This window comes from Haliotis cracherodii, unplaced genomic scaffold, assembly GCF_022045235.1.
Source record: "Haliotis cracherodii isolate W230 unplaced genomic scaffold, xgHalCrac1.p SCAF_2, whole genome shotgun sequence".
Taxonomy (NCBI): Eukaryota; Metazoa; Mollusca; class Gastropoda; order Lepetellida; family Haliotidae; genus Haliotis; species Haliotis cracherodii.
The window spans coordinates 70,795,374-70,822,297 of NW_027266275.1; the positions used below are offsets into that span (position 1 = coordinate 70,795,374).

The 26,924-nt window shown below is 38.9% G+C and overlaps 2 protein-coding genes across 4 annotated transcripts; one reads left to right on the plus strand and one right to left on the minus strand.

The window, feature by feature from the left end:
• The first annotated feature begins 211 nt into the window (after positions 1-211).
• Positions 212-13,576, plus strand: LOC139468440 (outer mitochondrial transmembrane helix translocase-like). Its single transcript, XM_071250404.1, has 10 exons — positions 212-501; positions 2,585-2,629; positions 4,041-4,218; positions 4,970-5,038; positions 6,322-6,410; positions 7,176-7,218; positions 7,901-8,097; positions 9,469-9,519; positions 9,799-9,941; positions 10,441-13,576. The coding sequence occupies exons 1-10, from the start codon at positions 214-216 to the stop codon at positions 10,559-10,561; spliced, it is 1,224 nt and encodes a 407-aa protein (XP_071106505.1). The 5' UTR covers positions 212-213; the 3' UTR covers positions 10,562-13,576.
• Positions 13,577-14,602: 1,026 nt separating this feature from the next.
• LOC139469559 (uncharacterized) lies at positions 14,603-22,150 on the minus strand. 3 transcript variants are annotated; one of them, XM_071251751.1, is made up of 10 exons: positions 22,078-22,150; positions 20,453-20,928; positions 18,417-19,058; positions 18,094-18,212; positions 17,627-17,680; positions 17,389-17,506; positions 16,785-16,991; positions 16,426-16,457; positions 15,504-15,725; positions 14,603-15,316 (listed from the first exon to the last, which is right to left on the minus strand). In XM_071251751.1, exons 2-10 carry the CDS (start codon positions 20,919-20,921, stop codon positions 15,236-15,238), a joined length of 1,944 nt encoding a protein of 647 aa, XP_071107852.1. In that variant the 5' UTR covers positions 20,922-20,928; positions 22,078-22,150; the 3' UTR covers positions 14,603-15,235. The 3 variants fall into 3 exon arrangements, with proteins under 3 accessions (XP_071107852.1, XP_071107854.1, XP_071107853.1); XM_071251753.1 differs by lacking the exon at positions 22,078-22,150 and adding an exon at positions 21,954-21,961; XM_071251752.1 differs by lacking the exon at positions 22,078-22,150 and adding an exon at positions 21,756-21,902.
• Between the last annotated feature and the right edge of the window lie 4,774 nt (positions 22,151-26,924).

A 26,924-nucleotide genomic window follows, 5' to 3' on the forward strand; every position in this document is an offset into this window, starting at 1 on the left:
AAGTCCAGCTTATCAAAACTAAACTCATGATACGAAATAAAGTATCTAATGTCTGAAAGTCACTTATTTTCAAAGTGGAATTTCACAAATTAGATGGATTATGTACAAATACAAATTCTATATCACATTTTTATATTGCAAACTCTAAAGCATAATAATGACTTTAGTCATATTCCGTCTTCCGTTGGCATTCATACTGTTGTAGAAACCAGCATGGACACTTCCTGGGTGAAAGAACTTAAACGTGATTTCTCAGGAATAGTACACAAGTACACGTCAAGTTTTACTTTTGATGAGATCGTGAGAGAGCAACCAAGCCAAACAATGCCGGGGCCACTGCACGAAGCTAGCAGAAGTATTTCCCGACAAGAACTCTTGTCGAAAATTATATCCACCCTCGTTGGTCTGGCAGCATCCTTCACTATCACATATTTTGGGGTGAAATATTTGGTCAACGCAATGGACCCAACTCGAAAGGACAAAAAGGAGGCCCAGGACAGGGTATGATTTGGTGACGGGACATGTCTGTTTGCATGCATCAATTATGATTTGATTAATACTCTCCATACTACCCATATCTGTTCAGTTGTGAATGAACTGAACTGGTCTGATGTAACTATGCAAATGGTTGCCATCAGCCTGTTCATAGAGGTCAATCTAGATGAAAGTTTTTAATAGGTTCTTGAAACAAGCTTTACAGTTTGAATAACATTGAATAGATAGCCAAAAGACATGTTTACATGGTTAACTGTAACTGTGATGAAGTAGGTCTCCTCGCCATGTTGATGATGATATTAATAATAATGCCTTTTGTCATGTTAGTGTAACCAGTAAGGTTATTCGGAACTGTTAGCAACTACAATTGTACTTTGAAAACATGTAATTGATAAACTTTTGAACATTTTGTATTTCCATCTACTTTCACTTTCCACATATTTACCAATATAGCATATATTGCACATTCTTGGAGCAACCCATGCTTGCTGTAAAAGGCGACTATGCTTGATGTTATTCATCATTTTTCATGTTTATTAGCAAGGGACACAATAAACAAATAAAGACATCTATGTTCATATTTGTTAGCACTATAAATTAGTACAGTTGCACCCATTACCTTGAGATCCATTATCTTGCAGGTACCTATATCTCAAACTTATTCCCCGGTCCCAACTGCCTTACTATAATAATACTTATAAATCTGACTGCTTTAATTTCTTGAATATAAGATAAAAAGACCTATCTCAAACCTTGGACTTGGTTCCAACTTTTACTGTAGAATTTTGTACCTTTATCTTAAGTTGACATTTTCAACATTAGCAGTTTGTAGAAACACAACTAAGCATTTCACATAGTGGTGAGCAATTATCTAAGATATACAGTCAAGTCTTGTTAATCAGACACTCGTTCATCCGACAATCGGCTTTATCCGACACAAATGATGGGAACCGATTTAATCAGTGCTATTTAGACGCGTTAATCCGACAGTCTCGCACTCCGACTCCGACACACCAAATTTGCAACGAATTGCTGAAATCACTCATTAATCAGTCTCTTTAATCCAACACAGTGCTCAGCTTACTCTGATGTCATCTGCTCGCGAGTACACAGCCCCGTGTTTTGATGCGAGACGAGTCGGCGAGTAGCTGCATATTTCAACGGCTGCAGAGATAAACTTGCTTAACAATACAATTACTGCTTTAAATAAACAAAACAGGATTAATCACATGCATAGCTTACCTCAATCTCATTAAAATCGGATACAAGTTCTCGCTACCGCTGATGACATCCCATTACAGGTCACGTCAGGACGACCTTTCGCGAACTCTGACCGACCAATGAAATTACTAGCAGGAAGTCGACATTAGCCACTAAGAAAGAAGCTTTCTTAAGCATTGCGGCACTAGTTTTACATCAGCGACTTCAATTCCAGACTATGCTTTAAAAATCAGTCAATTTTGAATCAGTCATACAGTCCGTAACAGTAGTTTTGTGTTAAACCTTATGATTAGAAAACATATTCCACTGACAATGTAACACATTAATATGAATATTTCATTTTTCATTTTCCTACGTGTTGGTATTGTTATCTATTGTGTTGTTGTCCAATTTTCGATCACGAATGTTTATACTACCTAATTTGGTTTATCCGACATACTCGTTGGTTGGATATGATTATATCGGATTAACGGGACTTGACTGTATCTAGTACCTTTCCTAACACTCTCTTCTAACACCGCGGTGAAAGTACAGTGCACTTTGAACCAATTGTTCAAACAATTCTGTACTTACCTTTCAGCCCAATTGTAAATGGTAATCTTTACTATGTTCCAATTTATGATCACTATTAATTAGTACATGTATACTCACTGGTGTAATCACCACATTAACAAATGGTAAACGTTTGAGATTTATCATTGTTTATCTTGGTGTTTTAAAACCCAATTTCTAATAACATTTGTTTTTTATATGTTTTTTGGCTTATCAATATAATGATTATCTGAATCTGATTCATTAATCAGATAATAACTGTGTATTAATGGTTAAGTTTCATCATGATGATAATTTCAGCTCTTTTGTGTTGCAGGCTCAGAAGATGTTAAAGCGTCTTGGAGTTGAAAATGTGCAAAAGGTATTCAAGCACTCATTTTTTCATCATGCTTATCATGATAACTAACACGGCTCTACGTCAAGATGATACATCCTATGAAAAAGCAATGTTGATATATGATATATGATAATGATAACCATGATATCATAATGATTGTTCAATTGGAAATATTTGATTTCTCAAAGTCATGAATGTTGAACATGTTGATGTAATCTGTTTAACATCTTCAATATATGTTTAGAGACACTGTTTGTCATGAATACACAATGCCCCTGATGTACACAAAGTATGTGATCTAGACAACCAGTTGTCAGACTTGGCTGGGTGGGTTTGATCACTTTGTGAGTGTGGATTTGAATCCTTGATGGGACTCAGCCCAAAATAAGTACTAGAATTTGTACTTTACAAGAAAGTGTTGTCCCAAATATGACATTTGTTACTGTTTATCATGTTCATATTCATACCACACATGCTGTATTCAGTGATGAAGTTTAAGATTTCCTCAAATCCACATACTACTGTAAATGTGAAATCAACTTGGGTGAAGTTTCAACCTGCCTTCGCCATGTTGGTCACAAGGATGTTTTTTGAGTTATTTCCAGCCATTTTCCTGATTCTATCACATGTGTCTCCCTGGTAGTCATCTTCTTCATGATGTGTAACATGTTTAACATTGTAGTATTTTATACTTCTTCTGTCATGTTGGTCATGATGATAAACAATGCATGTTCTGGACATATTCATAATATACTATGATGTAAGGACATGTCATTCTTAATGATGGGATAATCCAAATTATTTATGTGTATTTGTCGATCATGAAGGTATTAATGATGGTAGTGATTAAGTAGTCATAACAGTAATGCTTTTATCAATGATTATCAATGTTTTTGCTCTTTGCTTTCTTTGGGTCAAGGTAGGCCCCGTTGTCTAAGACACTGCAAGTCGCTGTGAAGAGCTATGTCCCTTAGGCACACCAGAAATATTTAATCCTGGGTTCTTATCCCAATAGGGGACACAGGTAGCCCAGTCGTCTAAGGCGCCGCGATTCGCTGTGCAGAGTTGCGTCCCTTGGGCACGCCAGAAACCTATGATTGTGTGTTCGAATCCTGGTTCGCCCCAATTATGTTTCTAGGTTTGTCAGCACCATACCTGTGCTTGTGGGTTTCACAGAAGTGGTAAACGTCTGAGACCTGCTGTGATATAACTGGAATACTGTTAAAAGCGGCGATAAACCGAACTCACTCGCTCACTCTTATCCAATAGTTAGCCAGCACCACACCCATGCCCTTGGGATTCAGATGGCAAATATTAAGATCTGCAAACTTTGGGCTACCCTACGTATCAAGCTGACATGCCATGATATGATGGAAATACTGTTCAAAGTAGTGTTAAACCCAACCCAACTCACTCACTCACTCTCTCTGTTTAGTTGTCTGAGTATGAGCTGTGCATCGCCTCCAACCTGGTGGACCCTCTGACAATTGACATCTCGTGGGAGGACATCGGAGGGCTGGACATCCTCGTCAAAGACATCAAGGAGACTGTCATCCTGCCCTTCACTCACAGCGACCTGTTCAGGAATTCACAACTACTGCAGCCACCTAAAGGTGTGAAGGAAAATCTTGTTTGATGTGCTGTAAAATGTATCAATATTTAGTGTTATGTCATGCAAATTGAATGGTATTCTGTTTCTGATTGGACCCGTGAAGATCCGGGGTAGAATAGGTCTTCAGCAACCCATGCTTGCAGTAAAAGGCGACTCTGCTTGTCATAAGAGGCGACTAATGGAATCGGGTGGTCAGGCTCCCTGGCTTGGTTGATGCATGTCATTGTATACCAATTGCGTGGATCGATGCTCATGATATCAATCCCTGGATTGTCTGGTCCAGACTCGATTATTTACAGATTGCCTTCATACAGCTGGAATATTGATTGCTGAGTGCGGCGTTACAAAAACAAAAAACAACAAAAATAGAACTGTTTCTGATTGTTTTATCCTTGTAATGATACATTGTAGGTGTCCATAATGAAAGGTTGAGGAACATTTGAATTAACATGCACTGTTATATACGTCATGTACATATATCAAATGTTTAGAAATGCATTATTTTGATTTAATCTGTATATGATATTCCCAAACTTACCCCTTGACTTCCTTTGGAATGTATAACTTGTTAAATCATAATACAGACCGCCTTCATAGTGGACAGAGCATCTACGTCTGCCCAGAGAGTGGAGGGTTGTATATCTTAAGCAGTTTCATGTGTTATTGATGACATTCACTAATGATGGATGATGTAATCCCATGACTACACGGATGTGGATGATTACCATGATGATGCCTATTGCTGTAATCAGGTGTTCTGCTGTACGGGCCGCCCGGATGTGGCAAGACGATGCTAGCAAAGGCCACAGCAAAGGCTGCAGGTATGGTGGCTTCAAAAACCTGGATTTATTGAAGAAATAAATGACGTGTGGGAGTTGTTTACTGTACAATAAAACACTGCAGGGAGAATAAACCATGAGGGGTGCAGTGTTTTATTGTACGATAAATAACGACCACAAATTGTTTTTTCTTATATATCAACATTATGTACAGCCTCTTTAAGGATGTTGATATAATGTACAAGCATTAAAAATATTTACCCAAATTTTAATTATGACTCCCTGATAAGAATCCAACTTCGGAAATGTCAGACAAGTCAACTTTTTGCACAGATGGGTTAAGTTTGGTATTTCTCGCATATTTTCACAATCCTCATGTCGATCATCTGTACCTTTTCACCTAATACCGATTGTCATATCTCTCCCACTTTTGGATGCGATCGTTCGGCCATTGCATTTATCTGCGTAGCCCAGCTGACTATGGGGAACAACTCACTAGACACTTTCCTCTAAATAATAATATCAACTAATAAATGACATCATCTAGTTGTGAGCGCATATTGGAACCACCAGAAATGACATCATGATAGAACAATGTTTTATTGTTCTTCGTTGTTCTTTGCATCACTTCTGGCTTTCCTCCCACATTAAGCTGACACGCCTTGAAATAAATGGAATTCTGTTGAAAGCATTGTTAAACCCAACTCACACATTCATTCATGGCAATTCAGAGCTCCAGATAAGCTGCGTATCTGCGTAAAATACGCATCAGAAATGCTGAAATATGCAGTAAAATAAAATCCAAGCGTATCAAATACGCAACGAACATTACAGATAATGTACAAAAATAAAACTTGTGCGTATCATCAAAATATTGTAAAGGAACCCTGCATATTCGATTGGCAAATCAGCAACTTATTTTGAAATTATAAACGGGCATTCCGTCAACCTTGCCAAACTCCACGATGACGGTTACATCACGATCATTTGCCATCACACTTTCTTGTGGAAGTATCGTGGTATTTTTGAGTCCTATAAAGCTCTCGAACCCACACGACACCAGTCTGCAGGGACTAGATGAATAGTGTTTTTAAATATTTAACTTAAATACCCACATGTAAAAGCTAGTGGGTAACAGAAATTTGAATACAGAGATAGAATTACTGAGACCCAATGATTTTAAAATGCATGGGTAAAATACCCACAACACCAAAAGCTTATCTGGAGCTCTGGCAATTACAGCTGATGGCAACTTGATCGCTTTGATCAGGTGCTAACTTCCACATGTTAAAACATTGTCAAAAATGTGTTTTTGTTTTTTGTAGGTGCTCGGTTTTTAAACCTACAGATTTCTTCCCTCGTAGACAAGTGGTACGGAGAGTCCCAGAAAAGAGCGGAGGCTGTCTTCTCATTAGTGAGTCAACAGTTTAGACAAACTTGGGAAATCATTATTGGAAAATTAGTTTTTGATTTAATCTCAGTTTTATATGTTGTGTATGACCCACACTTGCCAGATCCTGATGTGAGTGTGGTAGTGTAACTGACAAACCTCGACTAGTGGTTATAATCCTCGGAAAATACCAGTTACAGCATTAGTATCAAGTATCCATGTTTATCACCCTGTGGGGTTTCTGGGTTAGGTCCCCAGTAACCTGTGCTGGGTGTGGGAGGCAGCTTAATGGATCAGGCAGTCAGGCTTGGTGTCTTTGGTTGATTGCTTACATCGTGTGTCATCATAACCCAAAGTTGTGGATGGTTGCTCACAATATCAATCACTTGATTGTCTGGTCCAGACTCGATTATTTACTTGCTGCCTTCTCAGAGCTGGAATATTCCTGAGAGGCATTAAAAGACAAACAAATGAAACAATGTATATAAAAACTGAAGAATGCTGTAAACCACAACTATCTGTTGTAAATCTGTTAACTTACGCATAAACAGACCCAGCCTTCGAAATTCATGCCCAAAAAGATATTCTGAGGCTGAGACACCCCTTTTTCGTTTGAAGTGTGCTGAACAAGTAAACATGTGGAGATGATGAGTTATTCAAAATTATTTGATGATATGTCTTGAAAAAAAATTGTCATGAATAACAGATGCATTGACTTCAGCTTTCCCATAATATTTGCATGATCATTGTATTACCTTGCCAGTGATATTCATTCATGTCTCTTTGCAGGCAATCAAGTTACAGCCAACAATCATTTTCATAGATGAAATAGGTAGGTTTCTACTGTCTATATTCCATTTCCACAGTAAATGTACATGGTAGAATGGTATACATAAGTCAGTGCACATTTTACCACCTCCATGTCTAGTGGATAAACCATCTGCCCAGGGAGCAGAAGGGCGGTTGTTGATCTCCAGCTGCATCATACCCAAAGACATAAAATGGTGGTACTTGTTGTTGCCTTGCCTGGCGCTCAGCATTAAGGGAATAAAACAAGGACTTGTCTCAAAGTCTGTATACTGTTTTTGTGAGTGGGGTATCCATTGCGGCATGGTTTCTCAGGGGGCTAGCTCTATACACTGTCATTAGTTTGTACTGGTACAAGCAGACACACACACACACACACACACATTGTGACATGTGCATGCCCATTACTATATAAGTGCAATCATCTTGAAATGCGACCCATAACACCATTTCAGTCAGAAATCAGAGAAATCAGTCAAAATAAGCACATAACATAAGTTGCTGAAAAGGAGTTACACAACATTCAGCCTACCTCAAGTCACTGTCATGGTTATACGCCAATCTGGTTATACGGCCAGACACTTCACAATATGGTTGCCAATGTGGCATTAAATTTTCACTCACCCAAACACTGCTCCACATTATAACCTAAAGTTATTCCCCTGTATTATTTATTGGCACTGAGCATCTGTTCTTTCTGTGAATAGATTCCTTCCTACGGTCTAGATCTTCCACAGACCATGAGGCAACGGTGATGATAAAGACCCAGTTCATGAGTTTCTGGGACGGTCTGATCACAGACCCTAACTGCCACGTGATGGTGATGGGAGCCACCAACAGACCCCAGGATGTGGACGCTGCCATCTTGAGACGAATGCCCAGCATGTTTAAGATTGGTTTGCCGGTCAGTCAACAATTTGTCATTTATTCTTGAGCTGGCTTCTTAATTAATTTAATTATGTTCACCACGGGTCCCAACATCATCAGTTTGACACTCTGCTCCTAATGTCATTGCTTGTAGGGCTGGGATGAGTCCAAATTTAGAACCTGGGTACCTGACCCACTATTACCCAACCCACTAAAGTATCTGCTGTAGGTCTCAAGATATGAGTACACAATGGATGATTGGGAATTGTTTTTACCACAGCCCTGGCAAAAGCTATTCAGGTACATGTATCAAATGATCAGATCATGCGTACACTGAAGTTGACTAAAGCTTCATCTTTACTCAAACATATACAAGTCATAGGAATGTGTGCATATTAGAAAGAATTTCGAACATTTGCGACTTGTAGTGTAACCTGTTACCACTGAGCTATAGTTAGTGTTTGTCATTAAACAATCTATAACATGACTTTACATCGGGTCCGGGTAGTACTGTGGGTACCCGGGTCCTACTCATCACCCCCCTGGCTGAGTACCCGAGTTACCCATCCCATCCCTACCGGGTACCCACTGTAGGTCTCAAGAGTTGGGGACAAAATGTCTACTTGGGTATTGTTTTACTGGAGCCCTAGCAAAAAACTATTTAGATATATATGATTAATCTGATCTGATTAATTTTCTTCTTAATTGTTATATCAATGTATTATGTGATGCTTTTGGAGGGCTTGAGTCAATTTATTATATACTTTTAACTACACAGCTCGTGCACATATCTCCTTTGCCCATCACTTGATGAGAAACATGATACTGTAAATCTGGAAATTAATGCAACTGCTGATCCCTAGCCAAAAATGCGACTCAATATCAATGCGACTCCCCCCCACCCCACAAAGCGATCTTAGCGCTACGACTATTGTAAGCCTATGTTTAAGTATGGGAGTTACGATCATCTTAGCACTAAGATGGCTTTGTGCAAGTGGGCCCAGGAAGTGACATTTCCATGTGGACGACAACTCGGTAGCTGATTGTTTTTGTGGACAAGTGAAAATAAAGAACTGTGTGACATGGAGTGACGATCATTCTTCTTGTTCATATATATTAACGTGACAATAACATGACTGAAACCATATTGACCGATATTTTCCGTGGATTCAAGAAAATACATTATTAATATAATATTGCTAACTGACTTTTGACAGGGTTAGAAATAAGTTTAATATCTTATATATTTCAACTGTCCTTTGACATGTTCCATAAAATGGTTTCAAAGAGATGTATTTAGTATGTTTACCGGTAGTGTATTTCAAATTTAACTTGATCCTCATCAATATTGTGTTGTTCAGATGTGTTTGATATTTATATTTTTTATAGTTTACATCATTTCCTTCAGATAAAGAGTGCAAGGAAGCAGATTCTCAAGCTTATACTGGAAAAGGAACATGTAAGTATACAAGATGTCTGTTTTACTGTGTTTTTACTGGCTTCTTGATCCTTTTGTGACCTCAACTTTGTGTTACACCCCGAGAACTAAATTTTTAACAACCTCAAGCCTTCATCATTTGTGATTGAAGAAATACTGTGAAGGCTTGACCCAGCCATTGTTCTGCTTGTTCAAAGTTAGTGAGAGAACATGCAGCTTGTAGATCTCTCTCTTTCCTGTTGATTAGAAATGTGTAAAGTAGTTTGTTTCTATGTCATGTGCTTAATTTAATCCTTCCAGGTCAGTGAGATTGACTATGATCGTCTTGCCGAGGTGACCACTGACTTCTCTGGGAGTGATCTGCGGGAGGTGTGTCGGTCAGCGGCCATCACGACGGTCCAGGAGCTGGTCATGCAGAGGAACAACAGCCCCGGGGAAGCTGGGTGAGACTTACTTAAGATTCTGAAATTCCTCCGTGGTCTAGTGGATGCAGCATCTGCCTTGAGAGCAGAAGGTCGGGGGTTCAATCCCTGGCCGCTTCATTCCAAAAGGTTAAAAAGAAGGTACTTGTTGTTAACTTGTCTGGCGCTAGGCACTAAGGGGATGAAACTGTTTGCCTCGGAGTCAGTATACTGTGTCTGAGTGGGGTATCCATGTTAAATTGTTCGGCTTGGAGTCAGTATACTGTGTCTGAGTGGATTATCCATGTTAAACTGCAGTATGGTATCTCAGTGAACTAGCACCATAAAACCAGCAATTGTCCATTCTAGTTCAGCGAACAATGTTCAACCACATTTCAACTCACCTCACTGTTGTTTTTTTATTGCAAGAGAATATTTTGATGAACATCAGTGAGAAAGATAAGATGATCATTTTGTGAGTTTAAGAATCTTGATAGTGATAGGTTCAATTTAAGTTCATATAACCTGTTTTTCTTCTCAGGGTGGAAAATCTTGTCGACCGAAGACAGATAACTTTCTGCGACTTGGACAATGCAATACGCAAAGTGAGACAGACGAAGAGCATGTCATCGTCCAGTCAGAGCCTATTCCCTGTAGACTGAGTCATGTACTTCTAGACCAAGTAGCAGTGTGCCTGTCAGAGAGTCAGGGTGTGGCACAGGTGTACTGTGTGTGTGTAGAAGCTGTATGTGTGCATTTGTACAGAAATCACCATCAGTATATAATCATGTTATCACTGACGATGTTTGTGTGATGTATATCCATCAGGACTAATGGTAAATTAGAAATATCATTTTAACTGGAATTGTTGTTACTGTGTTGTATGTAACTTTTGCTGATGCGACGTTAAGCAATAGTCATTCACTGTGTGTAATTGTGAACATGTGATTTTTAATAGAAGAATAATTTTTGGATACTGTCGGTAAATTTAAGAAGATGGATGTTTAAGTCTGTAGAGAGGACTACTTCTAGTCTTCTCAAGCTTGCTGGATGATTTGCTTTGGTTTTGAAAATATAGTTAAAATTGTTTTCTGAAAAATCCTTTTTTTATTTTTGCTAAAAGTTAAGTTATGGCATAACATTGTGCAATTGTAGCAGGGTGTGGTGTCATCCCACAGATGACATCCTTACCTTGTCAGTGTAGCAGGGTGTGGAGTCATCCCACAGATGACATCCTTACCTTGTCAGTGTAGCAGGGTGTGGAGTCATCCCACAGATGACATCCTTACCTTGTCAACTTGCTGAGAGGGTAAACCACTTTGGTCATGTGGACAAGGTGTGTGCCCTTGGATGAAAAAATCTGTGGTTCAAATCCTGCCATGGGACTGTTATGGCTGCTGCATTGGCACTCAACATGAGATTTAGCATGTTCCTATCACATTGGAGCAAAATAAGTCTCAGTACCCTCCCATGCGGCCCGGGATGTACCCTCTTGTGACGGGGGAGTGTGTGGCAGGGCGTGGACAACTAGATCAAACTATTTGTTCGTGTGGGCAATTTTTATGTGAAATATTTTGGCTGCTTAACATAGAATAGGTTCAGCTAACAGAAAATAGGTCCGAACGGTCAAATGGCGATACAGGCATAACTGACACTGCACATATGGCAAGAAAATAAATGAAATATTTTTCAAAAAACATTTCCCACCCACCGACCAAGATTTGTGTCTGGACCCGAAAAGTCATCCCCAGGCTCTAGTCATTCCTTGCGATGATGGAATATCTGTTTGTTTACCAGTACTTGACAAGTGTGATGGACTTTGTATATGTTGTATAGATCTATACATTGCAAAACAGTGTATCATTGCGTCCTAAATTATATAACCTTGGTGCACATTTATCTATACATGTATATATATGCAGTTCTGAAGCGACAGGTCTGGGATCTGTACAGTAGATGATAGTGTTATTTATCAGTTATTCATGATTGTTTTGTAAGGTGTTTTCCCTCTGTTTTGTATTTAAATCGTGTAAAGTTTTGGTCTTCTTATCCGATTTATTCCATTCACATAATGTCAAAATTTTCAGATCTTTGCCCATCTATTATTTGTTGAAAAGTAACATGATTGATCTTTTTCACTGTTGCATTAAAATGAAATGTAATTGAGTGGTCTTTATCACTATGTTCATATGTATTACCAAGCAGGCTGACATCTAACTATATTTGATCATTTGTGACAGCCAATATTGCAGTGTACAGTGAAACATCGTGAGTCCGGAACCCGTTCTTCCTTAATCCCTGCCCACTGGACAAATTCTGTCAGTAACACTCACAGTTGTACAAAGGGCCCTTGACTCTGTATTGATGATTTGTTTATCTGGACAATTGATAATTCGGACACCTACACAGGGGACAGATTAGCAAGTTCCACTGTGCAATATAGTATTGTGTTTGTCAGGCTTCTTGTTATATCATCATCTCCATATATACAGATGTCTTTCTTTTAGGGGGCGGTAGGGTAGCCTAGTGGTTAAAGCATTCGTTCGTTAGGCCGAAGACCCGGGTTCGATTCCCGACATGGGTACAGTGTGTGAAGCCCATTTCTGGTGTCCCCCGCCGTGATATTGCTGGAATATTGCTAAAAGCGGTGTAAAACCAAACTCACTCACTCACTCCTGGTATAATGTAAGTTGTCCTGGAATAATTCTCACTGGGAAGCAGTGTTATTTGAGTAAAGGAAGAAAAGTTCAGTTTTACCACACAGGTCACAAATCAGGTGAAGTTAAGCAACATCGGTCGAGAGTCCTCGTATGGGTGACTGCGTGTTGGCAGCTTGGCTCCTGAGTTTCTGGGGCTTTGGTCCTGCCCCTCACTGAAGCACATGTGGTGTCACCTTAGGCAAGTGACTTTGTTCGTAATAGGCCATTGTACCCATGTGGGGAATCGAACCAGGTCTTCGGTGTGACGAACGAATCCTTTAACCACAAGACTTCCCCACCACCCCTACTATATATGGAAGTGTTTTATATGCTTGAAATGCCTGAATATACGGAAAAATCACAGGACTGTATATGTATATGATCATTCAGAACATTAACATTGAAATAGAGGATAATTGACCTCAGATCATTAAAGTGTTTTAATAGGGAATCACGTGTATTTTACAGGGACCTGTGAGTGTATGGTAGGGTTTTCTCAAATTGGGCCAACACAATGTTTACCCACCCACTTGTTTTATTTATTGTGTTGTGTCTTCTGAAGTATGCTTTATTCTTATCCCAATTTCAACACACAAGGGCAGGTAACTCTACACATCATATTTTCATAAATTACATCTCAGGACAATACACTTCATCCAACCCATATTAAAAAGACTTATATGTTGGACAAACTGCTTTTTCTAAAAATTAAAACAATTTGTCCTAAAATGTACATATGTATTTGTTTAGAGCAAATGTATACAGTTCATATTCCATGTGCTTCATCATGTTATTAATATTTTAGATTTGCTTATTTGTTGTGTAAAGTACTTGTGTGAGGAAACTGTTAACTGTACAGACTATGTAACCTGTTGTGTGTATACATACTATGTGATAAGTTATTGGGCGATATATTATATACTAGTATTGCATGTGATCTTGTCTGTATGACCCAGAGACATGGAAGTAAAACAATCTGCAAACATTTTTGTGTTATTTGTTGTCTTTTGAATTTATAGTCCGCGGTATCAATACTGATATGTTGATAAGACGGCGTATCTTTGCAGACTGGATTTTTATTAACGACTGTTACCTTGAGAATACAGTCATGAGTAGAATGCATTGTCAAACTGAATTTGAATCATCTCTATGGATATGTTTGGCTGTATATTATAGACAATTTCTTTCTGTAGTGTCGTAATGTGATAGTCCACTTTTAAGAACACGTTAAGAGGAAAAGGAGGAACCTTGTTATTTAATTCTAAACCTTGCGTCACACTTATGAGTGCAGACCTCCCATTGTGACACTGTGAATTTGACCTAACATTTTGCAATTTTACCAAACAGACCATTAATAAGAAGCGCCATAAAAGAAGCAGTTTTGTGTGCTGATGTTATGTATAACATCTTGTGTTCTGTTCCAAATGTACCTCAAGGCTCCCCTATTCCTTGCCCCTACTTGCCGGAACAGCTTGCATTTGTAACCTTCAATTTGTATTATCAGTGTTTGAATCTGCCCATTGACAAGGATTAAGAACATTTTCTGTCATTAATCATGTTAATATCAGCTTAATTTCAAAATCTCAAATTGAAATCTCAGAATCGAAAAAACTCTACTCTATGTTTAGAATATCTATTGGATACCTGTTATGTCCGTCATATAGCTGGAATATTGCTGGGTGCGGCATTAAACAACAAACAAACCAAAACCCTTGTTTAGAAGTTGTCATGTCCTACAAATACTTGGGATTACAGGTGGTCCAATGGTTTGAGCCACCACAATTTCATGTGCAGGGTTGCTTCCCCTGTCCATGCCAGGATTCGATAAAAAGCACCTTGCCATTCGGCCTTTCTTCTCACAATGTGACGTGTTGTGATATATCTGAGATAAGAAACTGAGACCTTTTAACAAAACAACTGTAGGTGGATGTGCCAGCTGTTGCAGTATTATGGTTTTGCGTTTCAACTCACCCCATCATCTTCATCTTCTAACGGTTTCAAATCTTTGCTGATCATTTGACGTACCATGACTTTATTAAAGTTTATATTTCCATGCTGCCCAGATTGACATGATTTTACTTCATGCATATGACAATTCATAGCTGTAGGATGATAGTGAGCACGCATGTCTCATGTCGATACATCCTGATGTAGAAATATGAAAAGGGGCAGGTTTCAGTTTCATAGTAATATTGACCCTGTAATCTTGGAAGGTCTTAGTGAAACACATATTCGGCTAGCCTAGTGGTTAAATCTTTCGCTCATCACGTCGAAGACCCGGGGGCTCGATTCCCGACATGGGTACAATGGGTGAAGCCCATTTCTGTGTCTCCCGCCGTGATATTGCTGGAATTTTGCTAAAAGCGGCGTAAAACCATACTCATTCACATATTTGATGGCATATTGCAGGCGACAGTAGGACACAAGAAGACACAAGTAGGTCAAGATAATTTCTTCATGTATCATTTGCTGTAAGTCACATGTTGAGATGGACCATCAAGTCCTTGATCCGTTGTCATATCACTAGGTCTAACAAGAACCGTATATGCCGGATGTCTTCATTCTCGTACCGTTACCGACCTACAAAACTGCTTCCAAATGCGTTGACTTCATATCACAAAACCACAGGACACGATGCTATATAGGACGATGACTGGTTGATGTCACTGGGTTGTCCTTGTCACGATGTTTCTGTAATATCTGTTCGGCTTCATCAACCTACAACAATTATCCAAGTATTAGCAGCGTTGCACTTGAGTTAACATTTGCATCAAATACGCAGACCCGTATAACACTGGATCACATTGTAAGATCATATTGAAGCAATAACCAAAACTATGATGTTGGCATCAGAAGTTCATGCGTAATGAGGTCAAATAACAATATAATCGGTGTCAAGACTCACTTTGAATTTGAGTTCATCCTCTGATGTCATCAATGTTTCAATAGCCTCTGTGTCAAGTTCCAAAAGCATTCCCGTTATTTTCCCTGGATTTGCAGATGTGATGTCCTTCACCTTTGGGTACAGTCTGTTCCCTAAATACTGGTATCTCTCTTTGTCTGACAGTGTTTGAACATCCACATCCAACTCCTCATTTGACTCTTCTTCTATAGTTTCAAATGTTGGCTACAACCGCAAAAGATATTTTCATTTTACTTTGAGAATCACATATAGGCATGAAAAAAAGTAATCATTCAGCAATGATTTTCCAAAGGGCAAAGAATCTAGGTATTAGCAGTCTAGCTTGGCCTCCCCACTGAGTATCTTGAAATATAATAATATACTGAACAAAAAAGGTTCGGGGTCATAAATGATTTCGCGGACATGTTTTTCTAGTGAAGACTGAGAACTCAATTATAAATAATATCCCCCAATGTGTTCATGATCCTTTTCTGATTTTCTTCAGTATATATGGCTTTGTTGATTTCGTAATATTCTTGCCTAAATAATGCTGTCAAGGTCCATGTGGTATTAATAATGTACTAAAAGGGTGTTCATTTAGTTCACCACTGACCTATTCCACCAGGTGTCCACGTACTTCTGGTCAGAATAGAGTCACCAGTGCTCATGCCTTTGGTAAGAGCCGCCCAATGAGGATAGGGTGAATACGAGGTGTGACCAAACCATACCATGTTGACCATGCTTGGCCTGCCTCACCCAAACTCGAGTATATGAATGTTGCCATGATATAACTGGAATATTGCTGACTGTAGCATAAAACAACATTCACTCACTCACTCAGCTGATTGGTTAAATAGATTCATATCACTTGTCAAGCAAATAGTTTCATATCACTTGTAAACAAATATATATTATGTTGTGTTACCATCGCGTTCTCTTCTGTGTGTTGAGATGGCTCTGCAAATGAGACAATACTTGATGAAATACATCAGTCTGAGAGATGGTGGGTAAATCAACAAGGATTGTTTCTAAAAATGAGAAAGGACTTGAAATACATCTGTGTCTGAGTGTTGGTGTGTATCTCAACAAAGATAGGTTCTACAAATGAGAAGAAACTTGATAAAAAACATATGTCTGAGAGACAAATGGCAGTCTCAAAGCCTTCATGTATATTGATCTGTTTAATCATACATTCTTAACAATAGGTGCCGTCAATAACAAGCCTTCACTTATCCTGGAAGAGAACTAATCGTAGCTTGACCTTGGTTTTAAAAGGTAAGTTACCGTTTGTTTGGGAAGCCATGGTGGTTCTGAAGTGTGGTCCATGAAGAGGCACGTACAGCAATGGTGGTTGTGCTGGTGGTGGCGGCGCTAGATAACGGAAGGTGGGTGGTGCAGGAAACTGTGACTGGAATGGTGGCGGCGGTGGAACAGGAAGTCCCATTGGATACTGCAGTGATCCAAAAGTCCCTGGCCCTTGCTGTGAGTTACCTTGAACACATTTGACACATCACTGACATCTAACATAGCTAATTTTCACATATTTCTATTTTCTGATTCAGTTGATTCAGCTGGTCGGCAGATGTGTGATAATATAATCATCTCCAATATAACTGCTGACTAAAAAGTAATACTCGTGTCTCAACTCTTATGTGCTTGTAATAAGTGAGTGAGTATGGTTTTACGCCACTTTTAGCAATATTCCAGCAGCATCACGACTGGGGACACCAGAAATAGGCTTCACACATTGTACCCACGTGGGGAATCGAACCCGTGTCTTCGGCGTGACGAGCAAACACTTTAACCACTAGGCACTGACCCCGCCACAGGTCATAATAAATGACTAATATTGTACTTTCGTAATAGTCAACAGTGATCATTTACCTACCCGGCAAACTTCCATACGTGGAGGGCTGGCGATACCCTATTGTTGACGTTTCCCTTGGTACGGAGAAGGTTGTTCCTGGCTGGGGTGGGGGGAAGGCGAACTGTGGATATGTTGGACCCTGGACAGGAGACAAGAAATGACGAAAGTATGTACATCAAAGCGTTGTGGGCAGAACGATTACACAAGGAGTGTATACACAGTGTATATGTATGCATGTTAGCAACTGTCATTAACTTACTTGCAAAGGAAAGCTGGAGACCGCGTTGCCAGGGTGGCAACCAATTTCCTTATTCTGAAGAGAAAGCCACATACTGTATTCACTTTCGAATCTAAAACTAGCATATGGTACATTTCTATTTGACACAAAGCGACAAAAAACATAATCATAAGAATCCCCTAAAAAAGCAGATACGATATCATGAGCATGTGTTTATGAATCACTATCAAATAGTGAAGATACCAGGTGTTAGTCAGTTGTTCACCTACAAAATCATGGGAACATATGGTACAACCTAGTTAGTTGTCTTGCCTTTGCATGTGTTTGTGACGGTGCCACTGGTTGGGTAGGGTTCGCTTACCTTTTCGCGAACACCTAGTGTCATCACTATTTGAAAGTGATTCATAAACATGATTGTCGCTTTTATTTACATATTTGAAAAGTTGATCAGGTTCCCTTTTCAGTACCACAAATATGATTTAGCTCACAACAGCTTTTTTGAAGTCCGGGCTTTCCTTGAAAGTGTAGAAATATTCTTGAAACCTTTGAGCAAGTAAGGGGAAAATACGATTGGCCACACGATCATACAATGAGTTACCTTGTCCGCCTGAAACGATATGAAATGACAAGATATTATTAAATTACCAAAAGCCTGTCAGATGTATTTGACATCATTCCTGTAATTTTCACCACTTTTTTTACGCCAAATGCAATTTGTTTCGACAGATAAACTAGTCTGATTTGTCCTCGGGTGTTTACGTTTATCTCATAAATATCTATTGCAAATGAAACAGAAATGCACGCTAGATACCCCGTACTGCATCATCAGCTGTAAACACTGATGCTTTGTCCGAAATGTCTCCAGTCCAGTCAAACTCCGTCCTTGTCTGACACAAACACTGAAATGAGTTGGCTTCATCGGTCATTAACTGCTGGTACACGTTTGCATATTTCTTCTTTAGGCTGTGTTTAAAGGCACTGAAGTCTTTAACATGTCCCTGTAACCGTTTCCATTTATCGTCATGACTTAGAGCATCGTTCCTCATGTCATCTGTCACTGCCATTGAAATGATATCGTTACTTAGCATGTCCTCTGCAATGTCACGAAGTTCAACTGTGTCTTTCATGTAACACACAGAGCATTTATGAAGAACGTTAATGCCTTTGGAACTTGAGAAACTTCTTCTCAGAGTTTCCTCTAAAACGGGATGTTCTTTTTTCAGAGCTGGAAGAAATTTCTGTTCAAACGCCGCTGTCGTTATTCTTCCATTTAAAAAATGAAGGAAGCGTTCGTTCCGCCTTCTGTCTTTTCGCATGCTCGAAGCATCAGTGGCAGACATGAGGTCGTCTTCTATCAGCTGGTCTAGCAGCATCGTACGATCCAGCATGAGATCCCTGCGAAGAACGTGGTAGCAATCCCGGATGACATGCTGGTGCCTTGTGGAGTGTGAACCTGGTTCCATACAAAGAACACATTGTGTTAGATATTTTCTCATTAATATTTGAATAACTTTACGATAAATGGAATGAGCAAGTGCCCCTTAGATAGTGATGGTCAAAACCGTGTTCTTCAAGACCTGCATTGATGAGATCTCTTTTGAATTACGGTAAATTAGAATTGCTAGATAGATAAATGGCAATGTTCCAGATGCTATGGAATTACGTATTCAAACAATCACACCAAATTTAAATATAAGTACACACACATATACGCATCAAGAAGGGGCTGAGATGGTATGTGTTGGCAGTCATAATGTTACAACAATCAAAAAGTCAGGATGTTTTTGTGTGGATAATCTTCATTCCTATCCACACTGGATTGAAAGCACTTATGAAATTGTTCTAACGAGCAAAATGACAATGTATTGACAATGGATAGAATATGTATGTCCAGGATACCCATGTGATACTGGAGACCATGCTATTTAGCAAATCTCCATGAAATATGAAAAAAATAACTATTATGTATACATTACGGTGGCCCATAAGGGACATGGAGTCTGTTTTTCAATATTTTGATGTTTCACTTACTTTTATCGTAACCTTTTGCAAATTAACATAATTTGCCATACAAATATGTGATAAATCATGTATAAAACATCCGAAAACATGGAAAATGTACTCTCAAGTAGCTATTTAGTCAAAAACTAAAATGGAAATGTCAAAAACCAAAACGAAAAGGTCAAAAACTAAAATGAAACCACAGAAAACTATTTCCATCGCGGTGTAAATATTATTACCGCGGTGGGAATAGTTTTCACCGCGGTGGAAATAGTTTTCTGTATTTTCATTTTAGTTTTTGACATTTTCGCTTTTGTTTTTGACATTTTCTTTTTAGTTTTTGACATTTTCGTTTTTGTTTTTGACATTTTCATTTTAGTTTCTGACATTTTCGTTTGGTTTTTCAGCGATTCAATATCTTCTTTACACATGATTTATCATATATTTGTAAGACAAATCGTGTTAATTTGCAAAAGGTTACGATAAATGTAAGTGAAATATCAAAATATGGAAAAACAGACTCCATGTCCCTTATGGGCCACCGTAATACACTGTAGACCACTGATATGTTTTCAATGTTTTTCATATATTCAAACCAGTGGTTTAGTTTTCATGAAAGTAGTATCTGAAAACTTGTTGTATTTTACTGTTTTAATCAATTATATTCATGTAAAGGGTTGATACTTCTTGACAGTAATCTATCATGTAAGTGTGACTACACATTGTGAGTGAGTGAGTGAGTGAATCTGGTTTTAAGCCGTTTTTTGCAATATTCCAGCAATTTCACGGAGGGGGACACCAGAAATAGGTTTCACACATTGTACCCACTACACATTGTGAACATACCAACATTGAATGATGGGTATTCAAGCTGATGGGGAACCTGAACATCCATTTGTCTGAATCCTTGCATTAGTGAGTCTTCATAAAAACGGAGCATGTTCTCTATATCCTGGTCATGGACGCCAACATCTTTACTCAGATTATATGCTTTTTCTGCATATGATTTTACTCTTTCCCCAAGCATTTGCACACCAAATGAAATGATATTTTCAATGATCGCCAGTACTCCGTCTTGTGAATCCGTTTGACGATCCAAATATGGCTTGGCAAATAATTCAAAGATTTTTCTGTTGACGTCTTCTAGAGATCGTTCTCCTACTGGTACATTTCTGTTTCCGTCTGGCACAGTTGTGTTATTTGGACTTTGATGGTCATTCTCCCCAGCATCAGACGTGTCAGACGTCAGGTCTTCAGCGCTATCATACAGAGACTCGTCCGAGTCGGATGTGTTCCTGTGTGTACGAAACTCCATTTTGTTGCTACAATAAAACAAATACCAAATAATACAAATTCATAGGCATATGGTGGTTACTACTCGAAGATGCATTAATGGCATGGGTGGCAAAAACGTGATGGAGAGCGAGTGACTGAGCGAGAGTGGCCGAATACCCAGTACTTAAAGAAAGAGATTTATGAACGTGTTTGTTGATTTAGAACTTTCACACACTTTGTTCATCTAAGTGGAGCCACATTGAGAGAGAGAGAGAGAGAGAGAGAGAGAGAGAGAGAGAGAGAGAGAGAGAGAGAGAGAGAGAGAGAGAGAGAGAGCTCAGTCAATAGTGTGACCCACATATCTCTTTTCCACGAAGCCATACCGACAAACACTCCCTGGAAAGCGGACATTGTTACACACTAAATATCTGCATTTGCAATAACTGGTTCCACAGCAATTTGATGTATCATATATGATATCTGAATATACAATACATATTTCTGTGGACAATCACTAACAAATAAATATATAACCAGTTTCTCTGTCTGTGTTTCTTGTGTCACGGTGACCTTAGTCAATAGTGTGACCCACATATCTCTTTTCCACGAAGCGATACCGACAAACACTTCCTGGAAAGCGGACATTGTACACAATGAATATCTGCATTTGCAATAACTGTTTCCACAGTAATTTGATGTATCATATATATCTGAACATACAATACTTATTTCTGTGACAATCACTAACTGAGCAATATATAACCAGTTACTCCTAATAACTAGAACAATCTAACCATTATCTAACACCTAGGAGCATTATCTGTTACATGCTGTTTCCATCCAAATCCACGATATAATGAATACATTTACTTACCTTGGCCTCCCTGATAATAAATTATTTGAATCCTGTCTGTTTTATATAAGTAAGGTTTCACTTTATAATCACTATCTAACTCGTCAGTAACACCACGTAGCCGTTTGCAGTGTAGTATAAACGGTTCGATAATCACAGCCACGCAATTGTTTAACGATTTTTACGCATATGTCAAGTATACTACTAAAACGAACTTACAGAACACCCGATCAGAACACCCCATGAGAGATAAACTATAGTCATATGATAACTATTGAGTGTCCTTCACCTTCTTAAAGTAGTATAAATCACAATACCCAATAGACACAATTTCTTTACCCACCTTATTCCCACAAACTACACATAACCTGAACTTTCGGTTACAGCGCGTTGACTTCCATGCTGCTCAGCCATTGATAACAAAAAACAAAGTTTGTTTACACTTATCTTTTCGAATGTGACGTAATGAAACAAGATACATAGCGCTGTATATCGAGGCTCTAGCTGATAAGATATCGAATGACGTTTGTATGACATGGAAATATATTTCAAATGAATGACATACTATGTATAAAGTGAGGACATTACGAACTTATGTCGCGGTCTTCGTTCGTGGCCCCACCGTCCACTAGGTCAGCTCAAAACCTAAAAACCCCCGACATAAACTTGAAATTAAATTGAACTCGTGTAGTCATGGTTACATCCTGTAAGTACTTTACAACAAAACATTGCAATCTCCTTGACAATGTGTTTGTTAATGTTGATTGTGAGAGTATCTTGATTAGGAAAAATTTAGTTATTTTCAACTTTTTTTATTTTTGACTATATAAACCATTTTAGATCATGTTACTTTATGTATCAATGTGAAAACACTAGTGGAATATTATGAAAGAAAATAACTATGTATAATACAACGTATCTTTGGAAACAAAATTGTATATATCCAACAAATTCTCTATTAAGTGCAGTTTTCAGTACTACGGAATCATCCTATCCCTATGTTCTCATGTTTGCGCTTCATAAAATTATTCCTTTAACTTCCATAGCTTTTGATTTTAATTTATGTATTGCATAAGGTACGTTATAATTGGTGGAAGTTCGACCACTGATAATGCTGTTTCCTCCACCATCACCTTTGTAGATGTGGAGTATTAAAATGCCCGGAATATTTTTAACATTAGGATCTCGTACCCCATGCATGTGAAAACGAACAATTCAAGGAACCAGTTCAAAAGTTCGATGTAGGATAAAAAAATAATAATTCCGTACGTTTTGAAACATCCCCCTCCCCCAAATGTGACGCGTATAACTTTTCATTGTTTACTTTTTGACCACGTTATTCTTTTTAATGTTCAAATTTCACCAAGGTTCATTCCAACAGTCACATCCTCTATCTCTGCTTAGCTGCAAAACAATAAACACAGTTATCATTAAACGTCAGCACACAGTTCTGCCAAAACAGATATTTTTTTCCATCTCTGAATGATTTCATAACCATCATTACAACGCCAGCCGAGATATAAAGAATTTGATTATACTCGTGTCATTCTAGTACGCCTGTTTGATCATATTGGTTTCCACTGACATTTGCCTCGGACTTACTGCTCCTAAAATCTTTTCCATGTAACCCTGGGGATAGGCTTTGATAAAGGTCAAGGTCACCTGTAAGGTAAAGGTCATTGCTTACAAGAAATGGCTAAAAAAGGCATGGCGACACAATAACTGCCAAACTATTTATCGGATTTCTTTCAAACTTGGTACAATTAAACGACCGGAAGGAGTCTCGATTTGGTTTGGGGTCAAATTTGTCAAAGGTCAAGGTAACGGCTTGTGATTTTATACAACATGCCTATAGATTTTTACTGACCTGTTCATATCTAAACGGGGGCACGGGTGACCCAGTCGTCTAAGGCGCCGCGATTCGCTGTGCAGAGTCCCGTGGACACGCTAGAAACCTATGATTGTGGGTTCGAATCCCGGTTCGCCCCGACTATGTTTCTAGGTTTGTCAGGACCCTACCCGTGCTCGTGGGTTTCACCGAAGTGATAAACGTCTGAGACCTGTATCACTCAGGGCTTTCCTCCCACATTAAGCTGACACGCCGCAATATAACTGGAATACTGTTGAAAGCGGCGTTAAACACAACTCACTCACTCATATCTAAACTGACGACCAAAAGAGAGTACACATCTCAGTTGATTTTATCATTTGTTTCTTTTTCAATTTCAGGTTTCTCCAGGTGCAGATATAGTGTCCCAAAAATGAATAGTACTAGAGTTTAGTCAGTACTCAAAGAATACCACTGTATGATTTTAAATTTTTAAATACAATACCTTCAACCTGATAGACAGGATGAGTCCTGCACAAGATGAGACAAGACAGGGCAGAGGGGGTCGTAATACTGCTGGACTGGCCAGTCGGACACTGGTGTCCTGTAGGCAAGAGGATGTTGGTTGAGCCTCAAGTCCTGTAGCATCCCAGAGCAAATCTACTTCATCTGCCAGAGAATCACTGTGTTTAATACAACTAGACTTGGGCCGTAGGTATTAGTGTGTCTATCCCAGCAGGACTTCAAATGGATACTGTATTGAACTTTGCAGGTTGGACCAGAGGAAACATTATCGCCAAATTCTGTAAGCGTTGTATACGTTCAAAACAAAGTAATAACGTTTCTAGACTGTGTTGAGTTGTCGGTAGATATGGATTATGAAGCTAGTCGTGATGGAGTAGTTTCCCCTGGACCATATACGAGATGTAAATATGTTCACAGGAATGTTTTCCATGCTGATGTCGGAAGGTATTTAATTCAATTCAATTGTATGAATTTGTATATTTTTGTTTTCTTTTGTTTGAGGAACGTGTTCTTGTGTATATGTTGAATGGATGCAGTGGTTATGTACACATGTCATCATGCATCCGTTGCAATTTCTCTAAAGTATCATGTGATTCCCCATTGTTACCATGGTGATGGAGAATGAAAAATTATATGAACTTACCTGGAAGTGAAGTTTGATTGAGAGTCTCCAGATCCATGGTAACACAACGGGGAATTACATGCCCTCATTACCTAATACCTCGGGACTATGAACTCACTGACGAGTAAAGCTTTATATGGTAATGATGTTTGCATGGAGATAATAAGTTCTATGTAATGTATACATGATAACACTGTATGCTGGGATTGATGAAGTCTTCTCATATAATTCCCATTAGTGTTCGTTTATTTTTTCAATTAAACTTCCCTTGATACTATTAATGTTGAGAACGCATGCTGCCACTGAGAAGTTGGTTCTATCATCAGACATGAGCTTCTTCACTTCCCTTTGATAGATGGGAACCGCCTCAGAGCATTCATGAAAGCAGAAGTACGAAGCTCCTCAATAACTTCAATGCCATGCCCATCTTTTACTATTTGCTTGATCTCCTCTAGTTGGTCTTTTGACGACCGACCACAGACCAAACGGAGGAGGACCGCCAGCAGATCAGGGTTTCGGAGTTGGGTTTCGTGATCACGGAGCTTGCGGCAGCTCCTGTACATGTATGCCCCTGATGTTTTACTTGTTCATGGTAATGGCACACAAGAAGAGTTGCGATGTGATTATGGCCAGGGATTATAAGATTGTTTTTGTGACCAGTACTCACAGATGCCTTAATGAGACGGCAATTTACTCTTCTTCATCATGTCCTTTTACATAGACGTTATTTTGAAATTGTTTGGTGATAGAGCGTTCATACACAACGTAAGTTTGGGTGCTCACAATACTTGTACATGAAAAGTCTGTTTCAGTGTTAACTTGACATTTGAGATTTCACATCAGTTTCTTGGAAATGTCCATTCCCGTCTGAGAAGTTCTCACTACGAAATTATCCGTGTGAAACACTTGTAACAAATCTGTGTTACTTTCTGAGTCCTCAAACAATGTGTCCATGTGCTGATCAGTCTCAGGGTTTTGAGAAGGTCCTTGAAGCCATGGACTGCTCCTAATTAACGTGGCCTAGACCACTCTTGTTGCATTATCCTCCGGAATGGAATCTGTTGCCACTATTTTCAATGTTGTGGAGACGATACTTTCCTGATGCCAGCCACTCTATTGGCAAAATACACTGAAAACCTCATAGTTTGTTATAAATGTATTCTAGTAGAATCCTACTATCTGTATAATAGCTGACAGATGTATATGTACATTGAATGTCAAAGCACTCACACAACAACCTTCCAATATCTACTGCTATCAATGCTGTGCATGAATTCCAGCTGAGAAATGGTACATATATGTCCATGGGTCGTTGCAGCCTTTGCTGTGCCAAGGATAAATTCTATGTGCGTCTTTCCATTCTTGTCATCCACATTTGTGATAAGCCACAGCTGCTATAACGTTTTCAGATGCATCAGAATATATGCATCTTTCTTTCTTTACAATATGTTGAAGAGGCACTGGTAATACTGCTTGTGGGATCATTAACTGCTAAAATGACTTTAAAGGGTCTCTCACGTGTCCCATTCCCCTTGAGGTTCATCACATTCCACTTTCAACATCGTGGGTGGTACCTTTCCTTTAATGATTACAGGGTCTACTTAACCCATGGTGTCAAAGAGACGATTAATGGTTGAAAGCACTCCACATCTCATATCATGCCCAGACTATGCAGTAGAGTGAATGTAGTTTCCTTCAAGTTCAAATCTTTGAATACTTTTGCGTCAAAGGGTTTAGTCGTTGTTATTTACATTAATCTATAAAATCGTTAGTAGATAGGATGTGTGATTCATTAATATATTAATCACGGATATATTCCCCGTTTCGAAGTGGTATAACATAAGATCTATGTCAGAAGCCTTATTCCAATTTAGCTGAATAATACCGTTTAGTTACAAACATAATGTTCATACAGACATGAATGGTACAGAAAATAAGGTAAAGCTGTATCCGTTGTGTATGGGGTCTTCAAACAGATGGATCTGACGTATTACACTTTTTGTTCACAGTGAGAGGGTTAGTGTAGTGTACCAGCTAATCACGGTCTCTATATAACCCTAACTGGTCCAGGCACATCATGGGTAACAACATGAGCAACGTTCCACGCCATCAGGGAATGGTGCCACACGATCAGCCAGGTCACACGTTGTAAATAAAGTAAAGTGGGAAGATTTCCATAAATAACAAAACCATTTGCAATAACTTCTGAAAACCA

What these genes read in the sequence shown, in the direction of transcription:
- LOC139468440 (XM_071250404.1), top strand. Translation starts at nt 214, where the DNA reads ATGGACACTTCCTGGGTGAAAGAACTTAAACGTGATTTCTCAGGAATA. An exon ending in CATTTTCATAGATGAAATAG is followed by an intron (nt 7,219 to 7,900) that starts GTAGGTTTCTAC and finishes TTCTGTGAATAG; the next exon opens with ATTCCTTCCTACGGTCTAGA. An exon ending in TTATACTGGAAAAGGAACAT is followed by an intron (nt 9,520 to 9,798) that starts GTAAGTATACAA and finishes TAATCCTTCCAG; the next exon opens with GTCAGTGAGATTGACTATGA.
- LOC139469559 (XM_071251751.1), bottom strand. Translation starts at nt 20,921, where the DNA reads ATGGAGTTTCGTACACACAGGAACACATCCGACTCGGACGAGTCTCTG. An exon ending in AGCTGATGATGCAGTACGGG is followed by an intron (nt 18,213 to 18,416) that starts GTATCTAGCGTG and finishes ATATCGTTTCAG; the next exon opens with GCGGACAAGGTAACTCATTG. An exon ending in CACGTATGGAAGTTTGCCGG is followed by an intron (nt 16,992 to 17,388) that starts GTAGGTAAATGA and finishes AATGTGTTCAAG; the next exon opens with GTAACTCACAGCAAGGGCCA.